This window comes from Coregonus lavaretus, assembly GCF_964263955.1.
Source record: "Coregonus lavaretus genome assembly, chromosome: 5".
Classification (NCBI taxonomy): domain Eukaryota; kingdom Metazoa; phylum Chordata; class Actinopteri; order Salmoniformes; family Salmonidae; genus Coregonus; species Coregonus lavaretus.
In genome coordinates this window covers 18,321,117-18,339,815 of record NC_139992.1, presented here as the reverse complement: position 1 = coordinate 18,339,815, position 18,699 = coordinate 18,321,117, and the positions used below count along the sequence as shown (strand labels likewise).

General features: G+C 43.4%; 1 protein-coding gene across 1 annotated transcript in view; it reads right to left on the bottom strand.

The window, feature by feature from the left end:
- The window catches only part of LOC311129006 (integrin alpha-4-like), a 35,811-nt gene extending 26,151 nt beyond the window's left edge, over positions 1-9,660 (bottom strand). The window contains exons 1-8 of the mRNA XM_084161243.1: positions 9,245-9,660; positions 8,774-8,889; positions 8,390-8,484; positions 6,422-6,551; positions 5,746-5,813; positions 5,136-5,265; positions 1,485-1,570; positions 497-559 (exon numbers count right to left, since the gene is read on the bottom strand). Coding sequence (XP_084017369.1) covers positions 497-559; positions 1,485-1,570; positions 5,136-5,265; positions 5,746-5,813; positions 6,422-6,551; positions 8,390-8,484; positions 8,774-8,889; positions 9,245-9,420 — 864 coding nt within the window. The 5' untranslated portion in view covers positions 9,421-9,660. The remainder of the gene's footprint in view (positions 1-496; positions 560-1,484; positions 1,571-5,135; positions 5,266-5,745; positions 5,814-6,421; positions 6,552-8,389; positions 8,485-8,773; positions 8,890-9,244) is intronic.
- Positions 9,661-18,699: the final 9,039 nt, after the last annotated feature.

The following is an 18,699-nucleotide window of genomic DNA, read 5'->3' as shown; positions in this document are numbered from 1 at the left end:
CGTTTTTCTGGATTTTGTTGTTGTTATTCTGTCTCTCACTGTTCAAATAAACCTACCATTAAAATTATAGACGGATCATGTCTTTGTCAGTGGGCAAACGTACAAAATCAGCAGGGGATCAAATACTTTTTTCCCTCACTGTAGCTCAGTTGGTAGAGCATGGCATTTGCAACGCCAGGGTTGTGGGTTCGATTCCCACGGGGGGCCAGTATGAAAAAAAAATAAAGAATGTATGCACTCACTAACTGTAAGTCGCTCTGGATAAGAGTGTCTGCTAAATGACTAAAATGTAAACCTCGTCCTAGACTAAAGAGCATGTCCAATGGAGATTGGTCCCGTGTGGCTCAGTTGGTTGAGCAAGGTGCTTACAATGCCAGGGTTCCCAAGGGGGACCAGTACGGGGGAAAATATATGCACTCACTAATGTAAGTCGCTCTGGATAAGAGCGTCTGCTAAATGACTAAATTGTAAAAGATATCTGGCTACTAATTTTCACCTTGCTTCCCTTGACTTCACTGATGATCTTCAGCATGTTTTCTTCAGCTCTGAATAGGTAGGCCTGGAGAAGTGGAGAGAAAACACCTGGTCAGATCAGGACTTAAAGCCAACTAAGGATGAGTACACAGGTGGAGAAATGCATACAGTACTTAGATTGTATCACAATACCCACACAGACATCATCTGCTTTCTACTTATGAAATATATTTCATCTGTCATCTTAACACTCCTGTGGGGGATGCATTTGGTAAGGCCATTAAGAACTGCCAACTTGTACATCCCCCCCAAAATAAACGATTCCTCCATAAAATGTGCACTGAATTGCCTCATGACATAATGATTCCCCACTTCCTCTTTCTGCAGAGATACATTTATATAAGTTTAGCAGACATACCAACTTATACAGTACGTATAGCAGAAGCAGAGGTAACTATATGTCATCAATCTATCGCTCATATACAGTTACCTGCCCACATAGTATCTACCTTGATTGAATGCAGTGACTGTATGTCGCTCTGGAAAAAGAGCTTCTACTAAATTACTTAACTTTAAATATATTTACAACCAAATCCTTTCAGCTATTTCTGCCTTAGTGCCATCAATCAACAGAGGACCTATCACCACAAGATCTTACAACAGTAATAGACAGACCAGAGCAGCTAACACAACACATGGTGTGTGTCCCCCAAATGGCACCCCCATAGGGCTCTGGTCAAAAGTAGTACACTATAGGGAATAGGGTGCCATTTGGGACACAGCCATGGTCTTTTCAGCAACACATACATTTCACCAGCAGAAGGAGGAATGCCCGATGCATCATATATTTTGCATCCGTCTGGATGGTGATTTAAACACACATACTGCATTGTACTTACCACTTTATTACCCCCTGCTTAGTGTTGGTACTGTGCATCCTGTCTACAGGCAGGTGATGGAGTGATGGGGACGAGGGTAAAAGGAAAAACAGGAATTGAATGAACTCTTACTTTACCAGTCTGCCTGTGTTGGGGCGCACCTCCAACGATCTCTGTGGAGTCAGGGTGAAAGAAGTGGCCAGCGCCAACCGAGTAGCCTGTTGATGAAATGAAGGATCATAACGTTAGTACAACACCAGTACAACATTAGTACAACTTTAATACAGTGGGGGAAGAAAGTATTTAGTCAGCCACCAATTGTGCAAGTTCTCCCACTTAAAAAGATGAGAGAGGCCTGTAATTTTCATCATAGGTACACGTCAACTATGACAGACAAATTGAGAAGAAAAAAATCCAGAAAATCACATTGTAGGATTTTTAATGAATTTATTTGCAAATTATGGTGGAAAATAAGTATTTGGTCACCTACAAACAAGCAAGATTTCTGGCTCTCACAGACCTGTAACTTCTTCTTTAAGAGGCTCCTCTGTCCTCCACTCGTTACCTGTATTAATGGCACCTGTTTGAACTTGTTATCAGTATAAAAGACACCTGTCCACAACCTCAAACAGTCACACTCCAAACTCCACTATGGCCAAGACCAAAGAGCTGTCAAAGGACACCAGAAACAAAATTGTAGACCTGCACCAGGCTGGGAAGACTGAATCTGCAATAGGTAAGCAGCTTGGTTTGAAGAAATCAACTGTGGGAGCAATTATTAGGAAATGGAAGACATACAAGACCACTGATAATCTCCCTCGATCTGGGGCTCCACGCAAGATCTCACCCTGTGGGGTCAAAATTATTTTTGGAGGGAGTTGATCTTTGGAGGGAGTTGAAAGTCCGTGTTGCCCAGCGACAGCCCTAAAACATCACTGCTCTAGAGGAGATCTGCATGGAGGAATGGGCCAAAATACCAGCAACAGTGTGTGAAAACCTTGTGAAGACTTACAGAAAAATTCCCTATAGTACAGCCTGGTGCAGGTCTACAATTTTGTTTCTGGTGTCCTTTGACAGCTCTTTGGTCTTGGCCATAGTGGAGTTTGGAGTGTGACTGTTTGAGGTTGTGGACAGGTGTCTTTTATACTGATAACAAGACTCTCCGCACTGCTAAAGCTAACTCTCTCTCCTCTGCTCTTGTCCTTCTAGACCTGTCTGCTGCCTTTGATACTGTGAACCATCAGATCCTCCTCTCCACCCTCTCCGAGCTGGGCATCTCCGGCGCGGCTCACTCCTGGATTGCGTCCTACCTGACCGGTCGCTCCTACCAAGTGGCGTGGCGAGAAGCTGTCTCCGCACCACGTGCTCTCACCACTGGTGTCCCCCAGGGCTCAGTTCTAGGCCCTCTCCTTTTCTCCCTATACACCAAGTCACTTGGCTCTGTCATATCCTCACACGGCCTCTCCTATCATAGCTACGCTGACGATACACAACTAATCTTCTCCTTTCCCCCTTCTGATAACCAGGTGGCGAATCGCATCTCTGCATGTCTGGCAGACATATCAGTATGGATGACGGATCACCACCTCAAGCTGAACCCTGGCAAGACGGAGCTGCTCTTCCTCCCGGGGAAGGACTGCCCGTTCCATGATCTCGCCATCACGGTTGACAACTCCGTTGTGTCCTCCTCCCAGAGTGCGAAGAGCCTTGGCGTGACCCTGGACAACACCCTGTCGTTCTCCGCTAACATCAAGGCGGTGACCCGCTCCTGCAGGTTCATGCTCTACAACATTCGGAGAGTACGACCCTGCCTTACACAGGAAGCGGCACAGGTCCTAATCCAGGCACTTGTCATCTCCCGTCTGGATTACTGCAACTCGCTGTTGGCTGGCCTCCCTGCATGTGCCATTAAACCCCTACAACTCATCCAGAATGCCGCAGCCCGTCTGGTGTTCAACCTTCCCAAGTTCTCTCACGTCACCCCCCTCCTCCGCACACTCCACTGGCTTCCAGTTGAAGCTCGCATCCGTTACAAGACCATGGTGCTTGCCTTTGGAGCAGCGAGGGGAACGGCACCTCTGTACCTTCGGGCTCTGATCAGTCCCTACACCCAAACGAGGGCATTGCGTTCATCCACCTCTGGCCTGCTGGCTCCCCTTCCTCTGCGGAAGCATAGTTCCCGCTCAGCCCAGTCAAAACTGTTCGCTGCTCTGGCACCCCAGTGGTGGAACAAGCTCCCTCACGACGCCAGGACAGCGGAGTCACTCACCACCTTCCGGAGACATTTGAAACCCCACCTCTTTAAGGAATCCCTGGGATAGGATAAAGCAATCCTTCTACCCCCCCCCCCCCACACACACAGCGGAGTCGCTCACCACCTTCCGGAGACATTTGAAACCCCACCTCTTTAAGGAATACCTGGGATAGGATAAAGTAATCCTTCTACCCCCCCCCCCCCCCCCCACACACAGCGGAGTCGCTCACCACCTTCCGGAGACATTTGAAACCCCACCTCTTTAAGGAATACCTGGGATAGGATAAAGTAATCCTTCTACCCCCCCCCCCCCCCCCCCACCCCACCCCACAGCGGAGTCACTCACCACCTTCCGGAGACATTTGAAACCCCACCTCTTTAAGGAATACCTGGGATAGGATAAAGTAATCCTTCTACCCCCCCCCCCCCCACACACACAGCGGAGTCGCTCACCACCTTCCGGAGACATTTGAAACCCCACCTCTTTAAGGAATACCTGGGATAGGATAAAGTAATCCTTCTACCCCCCCACCCCCCCCCCCCAAAAAAAAAAAAAAAAAAAAAAAAAAAATTGTAAAGTGGTTATCCCACTGGCTATAGGGTGAATGCATCAATCTGTGAGTCGCTCTGGACTAGAGCGTCTGCTAAATGACGTAAATGTGCCCTTGAGCAAGGCACTTAACCCTAATTGCTCCTGTAAGTCGCTCTGGATAAGAGCGTCTGCTAAATGACTAAAATGTAAATGTAAATGTAAAAAGTTTGACCTTTGTCATTGCCAACAAAGGGTATATAACAAAGTATTGAGAAACTTTTGTTATTGACCAAATACTTATTTTCCACCATAATTTGCAAATAAATTCATTAAAAATCCTACAATGTGATTTTCTGGATATTTTTTCCTCATTTTGTCTGTCATAGTTGACGTGTACCTATGATGAAAATTACAGGCCTCTCTCATCTTTTTAAGTGGGAGAACTTGCACAATTGGTGGCTGACTAAATACTTTTTTTCCTCACTGTATAAGAGATAAGAGCAACAAGCCACACTGTGACTGGCTTGATGAGCGAACAACATTACTTTGATATGAGTTTTAAAACTGGCTACATGGTATTTCCATGCATAAAAGCATGTTTGAAAAAGGCGATTTTTGTAGTCGCTACTTCGGTTAAAAACACTGATGTGGATACCCTTGACAGAGAGACAACATCATTATTTGCAGTAACTACAATTGAGCAAATATTGAGCAATAGCGTATGTGTGTGTGCTTATGTGTGTGTGTGCAACAGTGTGTGTATGCACCTGACAATCAGCTTCCTGTTCACACACACAGAGCATGTTCTCTCAACACACAAGCACACACAAAAAGCATGCTTCCTCTTCAAATTCCATTACGTTACACTTCACCAACTTACAGCCTCAGCAGAAAAACAAATGAGACGTGTGACAACAAGACAAGTCCTTCTGATTGTCTCCAACCATATTATTATTAATGTAATTAATGTGCCATATGTTGTATTACAGATACGTACCCAGGTAACTGCCATAGAGGACAGTGCTGTCGTCATCCACATAGGCAGACAGGACCCTGCTGGAGGTGTTGTAGACCAGGACAGACCCAGTCCAGTACGATGTCCCAGGGGCTCCCATTATTATCAAGTCCTGAAGAAAAACAACACAAAACATACATTATAGAATGGCAGTTTGTGATGTATGTTTGTGATTTACTGTATGTGCATTGAAGTTTGTGAATTATGTGTATTACCAGCATAGGCTTCACATAAACTAAAGCAGGGATCATCAACTAGATTCAGCCGCGGGCCAATTTTTTCTTGAGCGGAGTGTCGCGGGGCCGGAACATAAATACAAATCATTTGTAGACTGCAAATTGACCGCAAGAAGCCCAAACATATATAATGTTTAAAACATCATCATTTCAAACATTGCTTACATTTGTATATGATCACGTGTCTCTCTATTATGCATGGGAATACTTGGATCACTTGGAGCTGATTTCCTGGTGTTTCTACAGTATTCTACAGCGTTGCTCTTTAAACTTTGGGGGCCAAATTTGGCCCGCAGGCTGCCAGTTGAGGAACCCTGAACTATAGGTCTAAAAATAATATCTAGATTAATTAATACCTCAGTCAGAAAGTTGGATATTCCTGCTTGGCATGATCCGTAGTCTTCACCAAACTTCCGTTGATGATCTGGAAAGAGACACATGTAATTTCATTTAGACAAATAGATCAAGCAAACTTAGTGTAAACAAGCTCTCAGTGCAGGTTAACTACAGGAGTGGCCTTGGTCATGGTGAGAATAAAAACATATGGATTACTCCTGTTTCTCCTTGGTTATTGACTGATTGATATGCTTGTGTATAGGCCACAATGGTAGGCCTGTAGCTAATGGGTTAGGCTACTTTTCTGTGAGTATCTAGCTAGTCTCTGTAAAATTAAAACATGCAGACTGCATACTCCCAATCATCTGTGAAGAAGCAATGTTTCAGCACTATGTGCCTTCTTCGGGGTACATTTACATTTTAATCATTTAGCAGACGCTCTTATCCAGAGCGACTTACAGTTAGTGAGTACATACATAATAATTTTGTTTTTCATACTGGCCCCCTGTGGGAATTGAACCCACAACCCTGGCGTTGCAAATGCCATGCTCTACCAACTGAGCTACATCCCTGCCGGCCATTCCCTCCCCTACCCTGGACGACGCTGGGCCAATTGTGCGCCGCCCCATGGGTCTAGAAAAGTCTCACAACAATTAGAAGGTAGTTTTCCAGGTACTAAACAGAAAGACGGTGTACCTTTATAGCATGGGATAAGTGGTTGAGACTGTTTGAGGTCAGCTTCGTATCTGTAGCAGACACCATGAGGCAGCTTGTTCTGGTTGTCATTCCTGGAATAGAACACGTTCTTCCAACGATGCCCACATGCCTGAGGAACGAGAAGCAGCACAGATGTTTTGGATTAAATGCAACTGTTTCAGAGGAGGAATGGAGCAACAATGGAATAAGCTACACACAAAACATGTCAACTCTGTGGTTCTTCTAACGAGTGACATAATGCAAGCCCTCTCCAGCAGCTACACTATATGACCAAAAGTATGTGGACATCTGCTCGTCGAACAAATCATTCCAAAATCATGGGCATTAATATGGAGTTGGTCCCCCCTTTGCTGCTATAACAGTCTCCACTCTTCTGGGAAGGCTTTCCACTAGATGTTGGAACATTGCTGCGGGGGACTTGCTTCCATTCAGCCACAAGAGCATTAGTGAGGTCGGGCATTGATGTTGGGCGATTAGGCCTGACTCGCAGTCGCCGTTCCAATTCATCCCAAAGGTGTTTGATGGGGTTGAGGTCAGGGCTCTGTGCAGGCCAGTCAAGTTCTTCCACACCGATCTCGACAAACCATTTCTGTATGGAACTCGCTTTGTGCACGGGGGCATTGTCATGCTGAAACAGGAAAGGGCCTTCTCCAAACTGTTGCCACAAAGTTGGAAGCACAGAATCGTCTAGAATGTAATTGTATGCTGTAGTGTTAAGATTTCCATAATAATAATAATAATAATATGCCATTTAGCAGACGCTTTTATCCAAAGTGACTTACAGTCGTGCGTGCATTCATTTTTGTGTCCATGAAACTTAGGGGCCTAGCTCGAACCATGAAAAACTGCCCCAGACCATTATTCCTCCTCCACCGAACTTTACAGTTGGCACTATGCATTCAGGCAGGTAGTGTTCTCCTGGCATCCGCCAAACCCAGATTTGTCAGTCGGACTGCCAGATGGTGAAGCGTGATTCATCACTCCAGAGAACATGTTTCCACTGCTCCAGAGTAAAATGGCGGCGAGCTTTACACCACTCCAGCCGACGCTTGGCATTGCGCATGGTGATCTTAGGCTTGTGTGCGGCTGCTCTTTCATGGAAACCCATTTCATGAAGCTCCCAACGAACAGTTCTTGTGCTGATGTTGCTTCCTGTCAGTAATGAGTGTTGCAGCCGAGGACAGACGATTTTTATGAGATACGCGCTTCAGCACTTGGTGGTCCCGTTCTGTGAGCTTGTGTGGCTTACCATTTCGCGGCTGAGCCATTGTTGCTCCTAGACATTTCCACTTCACAATAACAGCACTTACAGTTGACTGGGGCTGCTCTAGCAGGGCAGATATTTGATGAACTGACTTGTTGGAAAGGTGGCATCCTATGATGGTGCCACGTTGAAAGTCACTGAGCTCTTCAGTAAGGACAGTCTACTGACAATGTGTGCTCGATTTTATACACCTGTCAGCAACAGATGTGGCTGAAATAGTCGAATCCACTAATTTAAAGGGGTGTCCACATACTTTTGAATATATATAGTGTAGTTTCCAAAATAACGTTCACCAACAATAGACTACAGGGCTAAACAAAACATGTACATTTTGTGGGTTTTCTAACTAGTGACAGAGTAATATGGGCTCATTTGATATGTCTGATAGGGTTGCAAATTATGCTAGCCTTGTTTCTAGTTTAAACAAAGTTCACCAATACAAGATGTTGCCATCCCATTATTTAGGTCTCAGAATGGGCACAAAGACCGTATTTCACTGTACTGTTACATATCAATACATGGCCATCACTGGACTATTGAGAATGGGTTGTAACATTTGTGTACCCCTACTCTGACTAATTGACATACCAATACATGGCCATCACTGTAAAACAATTTGTGATAGCTGCTGATGTAAAAAGGGCTTTATAAATCAATTTGATTGATTGAGTGACTTAACATACCAATACATGGCCATCACTGGGCTGTCTAGACAGGCTGACTCCGAGCCACTGGTTGTCACTCTCAGAGAAGCAAGTCTTCCCACAACTGTCCACACCTGTAGTGCACACACGCGCACACACACGCACACACCACATGTAGAGAAAGAGAGAGGGAGAACAAGAGCAAGATATGAGAAGTTGCCATGACCAGTAATATTGCCTTATAAACGCTTCGATTAAAACATGAAGAAAATGTTTATGCTTTCTTATAATCCAATGTCAGTGAACAAATACCCCAAACCACTTTTGTCAAATAAACAGAACCACTTCATTTTTAACATAGAGGTCGCACAGATTCTTTCTTTGTAAAGTTGAGTGGATATGCAATACATCAATAATACAAACCTGTTGATATTTGCTGACATTCTCTAATGCCTGAGATGCTGCACTTATAAATTGCTCCTGGTTTTTTAAGGGATGGATCGAAAGTTGAATTCGCAACTGGAGCTCCGATTAATAACCTATAACAGACAATTATGGAAATCATCATCAGCCAACCATTCACTAACGTTACAGTTTTACACACATCAATATCCCAACTGTGGGATATAAAAATATATATATATTTCATACTCCAAAAGTTGTCAAAGGGCAACTGGACAGCCTAAATGGGCGGTTTCTGGTCAAAATGGTCCTTGTGTTCATAGACTCCCTAATTAACACATCACAGAGTTTCAATTTGAAGAACCACTACACGATCCTCCAGGAACCTTTAATTTTTTTTAGTATAATAAATGTGTGTAGCCTATTCAGTGAGTGTTTTATGACTAACGTAAAAAAGAAAAGAAAAGCCAACTAAATGTTTTAACCACTTACCATGTGTTTTGCTTGTTCTTATGTAACAATACAGAATATCCAAATAAAGATCCATTTGGGCCTCTAAAACTAACGGGATGGTCTACGTCCAGATTGTAACAGTCAGTGAGACTACAGCACCAAGCGAGAAGAACGCTCCAACAGCAATAAATAATACCCGGCTTCTTTCGCTCCATTTTTGTAATAAAACACAAACTTTTCCAACACGAAGAGACTTCAGTTGATGGCAGCTGGAAACAAAAGAAAGGTCAAACTTTTCGATTATTCAAAGTCAAGAAAACAGAGAAAAGTTGTACATCACGATAACAACTTTAGAATGGCAGTTGAATAGAGACTGAGCGTTCAACTCTTGTTGCCTGCGTCCGTAGGTCTGTCAGTGCGCGACCCTACATCAGGCTCATGGCTAAATTCCGTGACGTGAAAGTTCTCAGCTTTGAACCTCTGGCGAGCGGCGGGCGCATGCTGCTCCCCAAACTCATAGCCCAACCCTCCAACCCGCGATGAACCCTCCTACGCACACACCAGTAAAACTAAGAGAGAGAGATGTGTACCCTGGAATTAACAGTACAACTCAGTGAAAAGTTTCAGAACGGCTTGAATCAAATCCACACACACAGTTAACTGCCAAAATGAAGGAAATAGCAACATAAAGTGTCTTAATAGGGCGTTGGGCCAGAACAGCTTCAATGCGCCTTTGCATGGATTCTACAAATGTCTGGAACTCTACTTGCGGGATGCAACACAATTCTTCCACAAGAAATTCCATAATTTGGTGTTTTGTTGATGGTGGTGGAAAACTCTGTCTCAGGCGCTGCTCCAGAATCTCCCATAAGTGTTCAATTGGTTTGAGATCTGGTGACTGACTGACTGACTGAAGCAGACACACACGCCTGCATTGTTGGGAAGGGCCATAACTAAGTATTTTACTGTTGTTTACGAAGCATGTGACAAATACAATTTGATTGGATTTCATGAAGTTCATTCAGAAGGAATGGAATTAGGCAATTTATATGTTATTTTAAGAAGCAAATTAAAATGGACAATGATTGAGTGTCAGGAAACAGGGAATGTTATCCTACAGGGCAAGACCGTGGGGAATGTCTGTCTGTCGACGGTATTTTCCCATATTGGTCCGTTTGGAACATGATGTGAATTTAAGTTAATGACCTGCTGAGTAATTTGGGAGGAATTTAGCATCTGTCAGGATTTTTTTCTTTTCTTTTCGGTTTCCATTAATTTCTGTACATCAATATTTGCAGTAACTACAAACAAATATTGATCAACTGTGTGTGTGTTTGCTTGTGCGCTAATAATCTCCTGCAAACAAACAGGTATTATTCCCACGGTGTAGCCCTAAATAAATCATGCAGAGCCAGTGCTGGTTTTACCAGTGGTCTGCTGGGACAATTGCCTGCTCAGTTATTTTAGGTGGAGGGTAGAGGGAGGGTTTGTCCACTTGGCTGAATGGTGGTGGTTAAAACAAGTGTTTTGTGAGAGAGACTACACACAACATAGCAAATATTTGGTGTTATGCTCTTGGGCTTATCATGTGGTGTTCTTCCAACAGAAGTAATGGAAAAAGCAAATAAAGTAAAGAGAAGAAAAGAGAAAGGATGGAGGTAGCAGGTCTAAGTGTCCAAATCTAATGTAATGGAACTTGATTAGTCTCTGATTGCCAATTATGCTAGAGACTTCATGTTCCACCAAGTGTTGTGTTCAGACCACCTAAAGCGAGACCGAGTCAAGACTGGAGCAAATCGAGTCCGAGTCAAGACCAAGACTGGAGGGGGGGACCGAGTCAAGACCAAGACCGGGAGGGGGGCGAGAGGTGAGAGTCTGAGTCAAGACCATGATTGTAATTGTGTCAGATCGCCACCATAATAACAGCAAAAAAATTACAGTACTTCTGTGTTAATATTTCAGAAGAATATATGGAATCATGCTGTGGACAAATAGAGAGCTACTCTACAAATTATAAAACTAGTCTAAACCAAAGGCTTAGACTCAAGAGGCAGTTCATCAGCAGTTTTGAATTCTGCACTGCACTACCAGTTTGCTTTCAACCAAATCTTCCTCACCTGCCACCTCCACGAATAGTGAATACACATCGGCATTCATAACATATAATGTAATAAAGCACTTCTCTGTCTTTCCAAAGACGTACTTAACATTTCACATTCATGACTGTCTCATGACTGAGATATAGTAATGTCTTTCAGCCCAACTGACATGTCCTTATTTGGTGTGTGATTTTTGGAATGCCTTGTGAACAATCTGCCACTGATTTAGACTAATTCAGGCTGGAGTAATGATCCTAGTAGTACAGTGACAACATGAGCTGGTATTACTCAGTTCAAACATCTGGAATTAATGTGAGGCTCCTGAACCCTCAATCCCCCCCCCCCTCTCTCTCTCTCTCTCTCTCGCTTGCTCTCTCTCAATTCTATTTCAATTTAAGGGGCTTTATTGGCATGGGAAACATATGGTTACATTGCCAAAGCAAGTTAAATACAGTGGTGAAAAAAAGTATTTAGTCAGCCACCAATTGTGCAAGTTCTCCCACTTAAAAATATGAGAGAGGCCTGTAATTTTCATCATAGGTACACGTCAACTATGACAGGCAAATTGAGAGAGAAAAAAATCCAGGAAATCACATTGTAGGATTTTTAATGAATTTATTTGCTAATTATGGTGGAAAATAAGTATTTGGTCACCTACAAACAAGCAAGATTTCTGGCTCTCACAGACCTGTAACTTCTTCTTTAAGAGGCTCCTCTGTCCTCCACTCGTTACCTGTATTAATGGCACCTGTTTGAACTTGTTATCAGTATAAAAGACACCTGTCCACAACCTCAATCAGTCACACTCCAAACTCCACTATGGCCAAGACCAAAGAGCTGTCAAAGGACACCAGAAACAAAATTGTAGACCTGCACCAGGCTGGGAAGACTGAATCTGCAATAGGTAAGCAGCTTGGTTTGAAGAAATCAACTGTGGGAGCAATTATTAGGAAATGGAAGACATACAAGACCACTGATAATCTCCCTCGATCTGGGGCTCCACGCAAGATCTCACCCCGTGGGGTCAAAATGATCACAAGAACGGTGAGCAAAAATTCCAGAACCACACGGGGGGACCTAGTGAATGACCTGCAGAGAGCTGGGACCAAAGTAACAAAGCCTACCATCAGTAACACATTACGCCGCCAGGGACTCAAATCCTGCAGTGCTAGACGTGTCCCCCTGCTTAAGCCAGTACATGCCCAGGCCCGTCTGAAGTTTGCTAGAGTGCATTTGGATGATCCAGAAGAGGATTGGGAGAATGTCATATGGTCAGATGAAACCAAAATATAACTTTTTTGAAGTTTGCTAGAGTGCATTTGGATGATCCAGAAGAGGATTGGGAGAATGTCATATGGTCAGATGAAACCAAAATATAACTTTTTGGTCAAAACTCAACTCGTCGTGTTTGGAGGACAAAGAATGCTGAGTTGCATCCAAAGAACACCATACCTACTGTGAAGCATGGGGGTGGAAACATCATGCTTTGGGGCTGTTTTTCTGCGACTGATCCGTGTAAAGGAAAGAATGAATGGGGCTATGTATCGTGAGATTTTGAGTGAAAACCTCCTTCCATCAGCAAAGGCATTGAAGATGAAACGTGGCTGGGTCTTTCAGCATGACAATGATAATAATAATAATAATATGCCATTTAGCAGACGCTTTTATCCAAAGCGACTTACAGTCATGCGTGCATACATTTTTTGTGTATGGGTGGTCCCGGGGATTGAACCCACTACCTTGGTGTTACAAGCGCCGTGCTCTACCAGCTGAGCTACAGAGGACCACATGATCACAAACACACCGCCCGCGCAACGAAGGAGTGACTTCGTACGAAGCATTTCAAGGTCCTGGAGTGGCCTAGCCTGTCTCCAGATCTCAACCCCATAGAAAATATTTGGAGGGAGTTGAAAGTCCGTGTTGCCCAGCGACAGCCCCAAAACATCACTGCTCTAGAGGAGATCTGCATGGAGGAATGGGCCAAAATACCACCAACAGTGTGTGAAAACCTTGTGAAGAATTACAGAAAACATTTGACCCGTGTCATTGCCAACAAAGGGTATATAACAAAGTATTGAGAATCTTTTGTTATTGACCAAATACTTATTTTCCACCATAATTTCCAAATAAATTCATTAGAAATCCTACAATGTGATTTTCTGGATTTTCTTTTCTCATTTTGTCTGTCATAGTTGACGTGTACCTATGATGAAAATTACAGGCCTCTCTCATCTTTTTAAGTGGGAGAACTTGCACAATTGGTGGCTGACTAAATACTTTTTTTCCCCACTGTAGATAATAAACAAAAGTGAAATAAACACTAAGAAATGTACAGTAAACATTACACTCACAAAAGTTCCAAAATAATACAAGTGTCATATTATGTATATATGCAGTGCTGTAATGATGTGCAAATATTTAAAGTACAAAAGGGAAAATAAATAAACATAAATATAGGTTGTATTTACAATCGTGTTTGTTCTTCACTGGTTGCCCTTTTCTTGTGGCAACAGGTCACAAATCTTGCTGCTGTGATTGCACACTGTGGTATTTCATCCAATAGACATGGGAGTTTATCAAAATTGGATTTGTTTTCGAATTCATTGTGGGTCTGGGTAATCTGAGGGAAATATGTGTCTTTAATATGGTCATACATTTGGCAGGAAGTTAGGAAGTGCAGCTCAGTTACCACCTCATTTTGTGGGCAGTGTGCACATAGCCTGTCTTCTCTTGAGAGCCAGTTCTTGCTTCGGTGGCCTTTCTCAATAGTAAGGCTATGCTCACTGAGTCTGTACATATTCTAAAGATTTTGGGTCAGTCACAGTGGTCAGGTATTCTGCCACTGTGTACTCTTTGTTTAGGGCCAAATAGCATTCGGCGGCCTTTCTCAATAGTTAGGCTATGCTCACTGAGTCTGTACATAGTCCAAAGATTTTGGGTCAGTCACAGTGGTCAGGTATTCTGCCACTGTGTACTCTTTGTTTAGGGCCAAATAGCATTCTAGTTTGCTCTGTTTTGTTGTAAATTATTTCCAATGTGTCAAGTAATTATATTTTTGTTTTCTCATGATTTGGTTGGGTCTAATTGTGTTGTTGTCCTGGGGATCTGTGGGGTCTGTTTGTGTTTGTGAACAGAGCCCCAGGACCAGCTTGCTAATGGGGCTCTTCTCCAGGTTCATTTCTCTGTAGGTGATGGCTTTTTATGGAAGGTTTGGGAATCGCTTCCTTTAAGGTGGTTGTAGAATTTAACTATTTTCTGGATTTTGTTAATTAGCGGGTATCTGCCTAATTCTGCTCTGCATGCATTATTCAGTGTTTTACGTTGTACACTGAGAATATTTTTTGCAGAATTCTGCATGCTCAATTTGGTGTTTGTCCCATTTTGTGAATTCTTTGTTGGTTAGTGCACCCCAGACCTCACAACCATAAAGGGCAATGGGTTCTATAACTGATTCAAATATTTTTAGCCAGATCCTAATTGGTATGTCAAATTTTATGTTCCTTTTGATGGCATAGAAGGCCCTTCTTGCCTTGTCTCTCAGATCGTTCATATCTTTGTGGAAGTTACCTGTGGCGTTGATGTTTAGGCCGAGGTATGTATCGTTTTTTGTGTGCTCTAGGGCAGCGGTGTCTAGATGGATTGCCTGGTATGGCAACTGCTTGGCCTCCGACCGCAAGGCACTACAGAGGGTAGTGCGTACGGCCCAGTACATCACTGGGGCCAAGCTTCCTTCCATCCAGGACCTCTATACCAGGCGGTGTCAGAGGAAGGCCCTCAAAATTGTCAAAGACTCCAGCCACCCTAGTCATAGACTGTTCTCTCTGCTACCGCACGGCAAGCGGTACCGGAGTGCCATGTCTAGGTCCAAAAGACTTCTTAACAGCTTCTACCCCCAAGCCATAAGACTCCTGAATAGCTAATCATGGCTACCCGGACTATTTGCACTGCCCCCCCCCCCCCCATCAATTACGCTGCTGCTACTCTGTTAATTATTTATGCATAGTCACTTTAACTCTACCCACATGTACATATTACTTCAACTACCTCAACTAGCCGGTGTCCCCGCACATTGACTCTGCACCGGTACCCCCCTGTATATATAGCCTCCCTACTGTTATTTTATTTTACTTCTGCTCTTTTTTTCTCAACACTTTTTTGTTGTTTTATTCTATTTTTTTATTAAAAATAAATGCACTGTTGGTTAAGGGCTGTAAGTAAGCATTTCACTGTAATGTCTGCACCTGTTGTATTCGGCCCATGTGGCCAATAACATTTGATTTGATTTGATGTAGTAAAAAAAAAAGTGTTAAACAAACCAAAATATATTTTATATTTGAGATTCTTCAAATAGCCACCCTTTGCCTTAATGACAGCTTTGTACACTCTTGGCATTCTCTCAACCAGCTTCACCTGGAATGCTTTTCCAACAGTCTTGAAGAAGTTCCCACATATGCTGAGCACCTGTTGGCTGTTTTTCCTTCACTCTGCAGTCCAAACGTTTGACTTGTAGTGTATGTTGAAGAGAGTGGGGCTTAAGCTACATCCCTGTCTCACCCCCCGGCTCTGTGGAAAGAAATGTGTGTGTTTTTTTGCCAATTTTAACCACACACTTGTTGTTTATGTACAGGCAGTGTCAGAGGAAGGCCCTCAAAATTGTCAAAGACGCCAGCCACCCTAGTCATAGACTGTTCTCTCTGCTACCGCACAGCAAGCGGTACCGGAGTGCCATGTCTAGGTCCAAAAGACTTCTCAACAGCTTCTACCCCCAAGCCATAAGACTCCTGAATAGCTAATCATGGCTACCCAGACTATTTGCACTGCCCCCCCCCCCCCCCCCATCCCATGTTTTTACGCTGCTGCTACTCTGTTAATTATTTTTGCATAGTCACTTTAACTCTACCCACATGTACATATTACTTCAACTACCTCAACTAGCCGGTGCCCCCGCACATTGACTCTGCACCGGAACCCCCCTGTATATATAGCCTCCCTACTGTAATTTTATTTTACTTCTGCTCTTTTTTTCTCCACACTTTTTAGTTGTTGTTTTATTCTACTTTTTTATTAAAAATAAATGCACTGTTGGTTAAGGGCTGTAAGTAAGCATTTCACTGTAATGTCTGCACCTGTTGTATTCGGCCCATGTGGCCAATAAAATGTGATTTGATTTGATGTAGTAACCAAAAAAGTGTTAAACAAACCAAAATATATTTTATATTTGAGATTCTTCAAATAGCCACCCTTTGCCTTAATGACAGCTTTGTACACGCTTGGCATTCTCTCAACCAGCTTCACCTGGAATGCTTTTCCAACAGTCTTGAAGAAGTTCCCACATATGCTGAGCACTTGTTGGCTGTTTTTCCTTCACTCTGCAGTCCAAACGTTTGACTTGTAGTGTATGTTGAAGAGAGTGGGGCTTAAGCTGCATCCCTGTCTCACCCCCCAGCTCTGTGGAAAGAAATGTGTGTGTTTTTTGCCAATTTTAACCGCACACTTGTTGTTTATGGACATGGATTTTATAATGTTGTATGTTTTCCCCCCAACACCACTTTCCATCAATTTGTATAGCAGGCCCTCATGCCAAATTGAGTCGAAAGCTTTTTTGAAATCAACAAAGCATGAGAAGACTTTGCCTTTGTTTTGTTTTGTTTGTCAATTAGGGTGTGCAGGGTGAATACGTGGTCTGTCGTATGGTAATTTGGTAATAAGCCAATTTGACATTTGCTCAGTACATTGTTTTCACTGAGGAAATGTATGAGTCTGCTGTTAATGGTAATTCAGAGGATTTTCCCAAGGTTGCTGTTGACGCATATCTCACGGTAGTTATTGGGGTCAAATTTGTCTCCACTGTTGTGGATTGGGGTGATCAGTCCTTGCTTCCAAATATTGGGGAAGATGCCAGAACTGAGGATGATGTTAAAAAATGTAAGTAAAGCCAATTGGAATTTGTGGTCTGTATATTTTATCATTTAATTTAGGATACCATCAACCCCACAGGCCTTTTTGGGTTGGATGGTTTGTATTTTGTCCTGTAGTTCATTCAATGTACACCAGTGTGTTCTGGTAGTCTTTAATAGTTGATTCTAAGATTTGTATTTGATCATGTATATGTTTTTGCTGTTTGTTCTTTGTTATAGGGCCAAAAAGATTGGAGAAGTGGTTTACCCATACATATCCGTTTTGGATAGATAACTCTTCGTGTTGTTGTTTGTTTAGTTTTCCAATTTTCCCAGAAGTGGTTCGATTCTATGGATTCTTCATATACAAATCAAATCAAATCAAATTTTATTGGTCACATGCGCCGAATACAACAGGTGCAGACATTACAGTGAAATGCATACTTACAGCCCTTAACCAACAGTGCATTTATTTTAAACAAAAAAAGTAAGAATAAAACAACAACAAAAAAGTGTTGAGAAAAAAAGAGCAGAAGTAAAATAAAGTGACAGTAGGGAGGCTATATATACAGTAAAATAAAGTGACAGTAGGGAGGCTATATATACAGGGGGGTACCGTTGCATAGTCAATGTGCGGGGGCACCGGCTAGTTGAGGTAGTTGAGGTAATATGTACATGTGGGTAGAGTTAAAGTGACTATGCATAAATACTTAACAGAGTAGCAGCAGCGTAAAAAGGATGGGGTGGGGGGGCAGTGCAAATAGTCCGGGTAGCCATGATTAGCTGTTCAGGAGTCTTATGGCTTGGGGGTAGAAGCTGTTGAGAAGTCTTTTGGACCTAGACATGGCACTCCGGTACCGCTTGCCGTGCGGTAGCAGAGAGAACAGTCTATGACTAGGGTGGCTGGAGTCTTTGACAATTTTGAGGGCCTTCCTCTGACACCGCCTGGTATAGAGGTCCTGGATGGCAGGGAGCTTTGCCCCAGTGATGTACTGGGCCGTACGCACTACCCTCTGTAGTGCCTTGCGGTCAGAGGCCAAGCAGTTGCCATACCAGGCGGTGATGCAACCAGTCAGGATGCTCTCGATGGTGCAGCTGTAGAATTTTTTGAGGATCTGAGGACCCATGCCAAATCTTTTTAGTCTCCTGAGGGGGAATAGGCTTTGTCGTGCCCTCTTCACGGCTGTCTTGGTGTGTTTGGACCATGATAGTTCGTTGGTGATGTGGACACCAAGGAACTTGAAGCTCTCAACCTGTTCCACTACAGCCCCGTCGATGAGAATGGGGGCGTGCTCAGTCCTCTTTTTTTTCCTGTAGTCCACAATCATCTCCTTTGTCTTGGTCACGTTGAGGGAGAGGTTGTTGTCCTGGCACCACACGGCCAGATCTCTGACCTCCTCCCTATAGGCTGTCTCATCGTTGTCGGTGATCAGGCCTACCACTGTTGTGTCGTCGGCAAACTTAATGATGGTGTTGGAGTCGTGCCTGGCCATGCAAT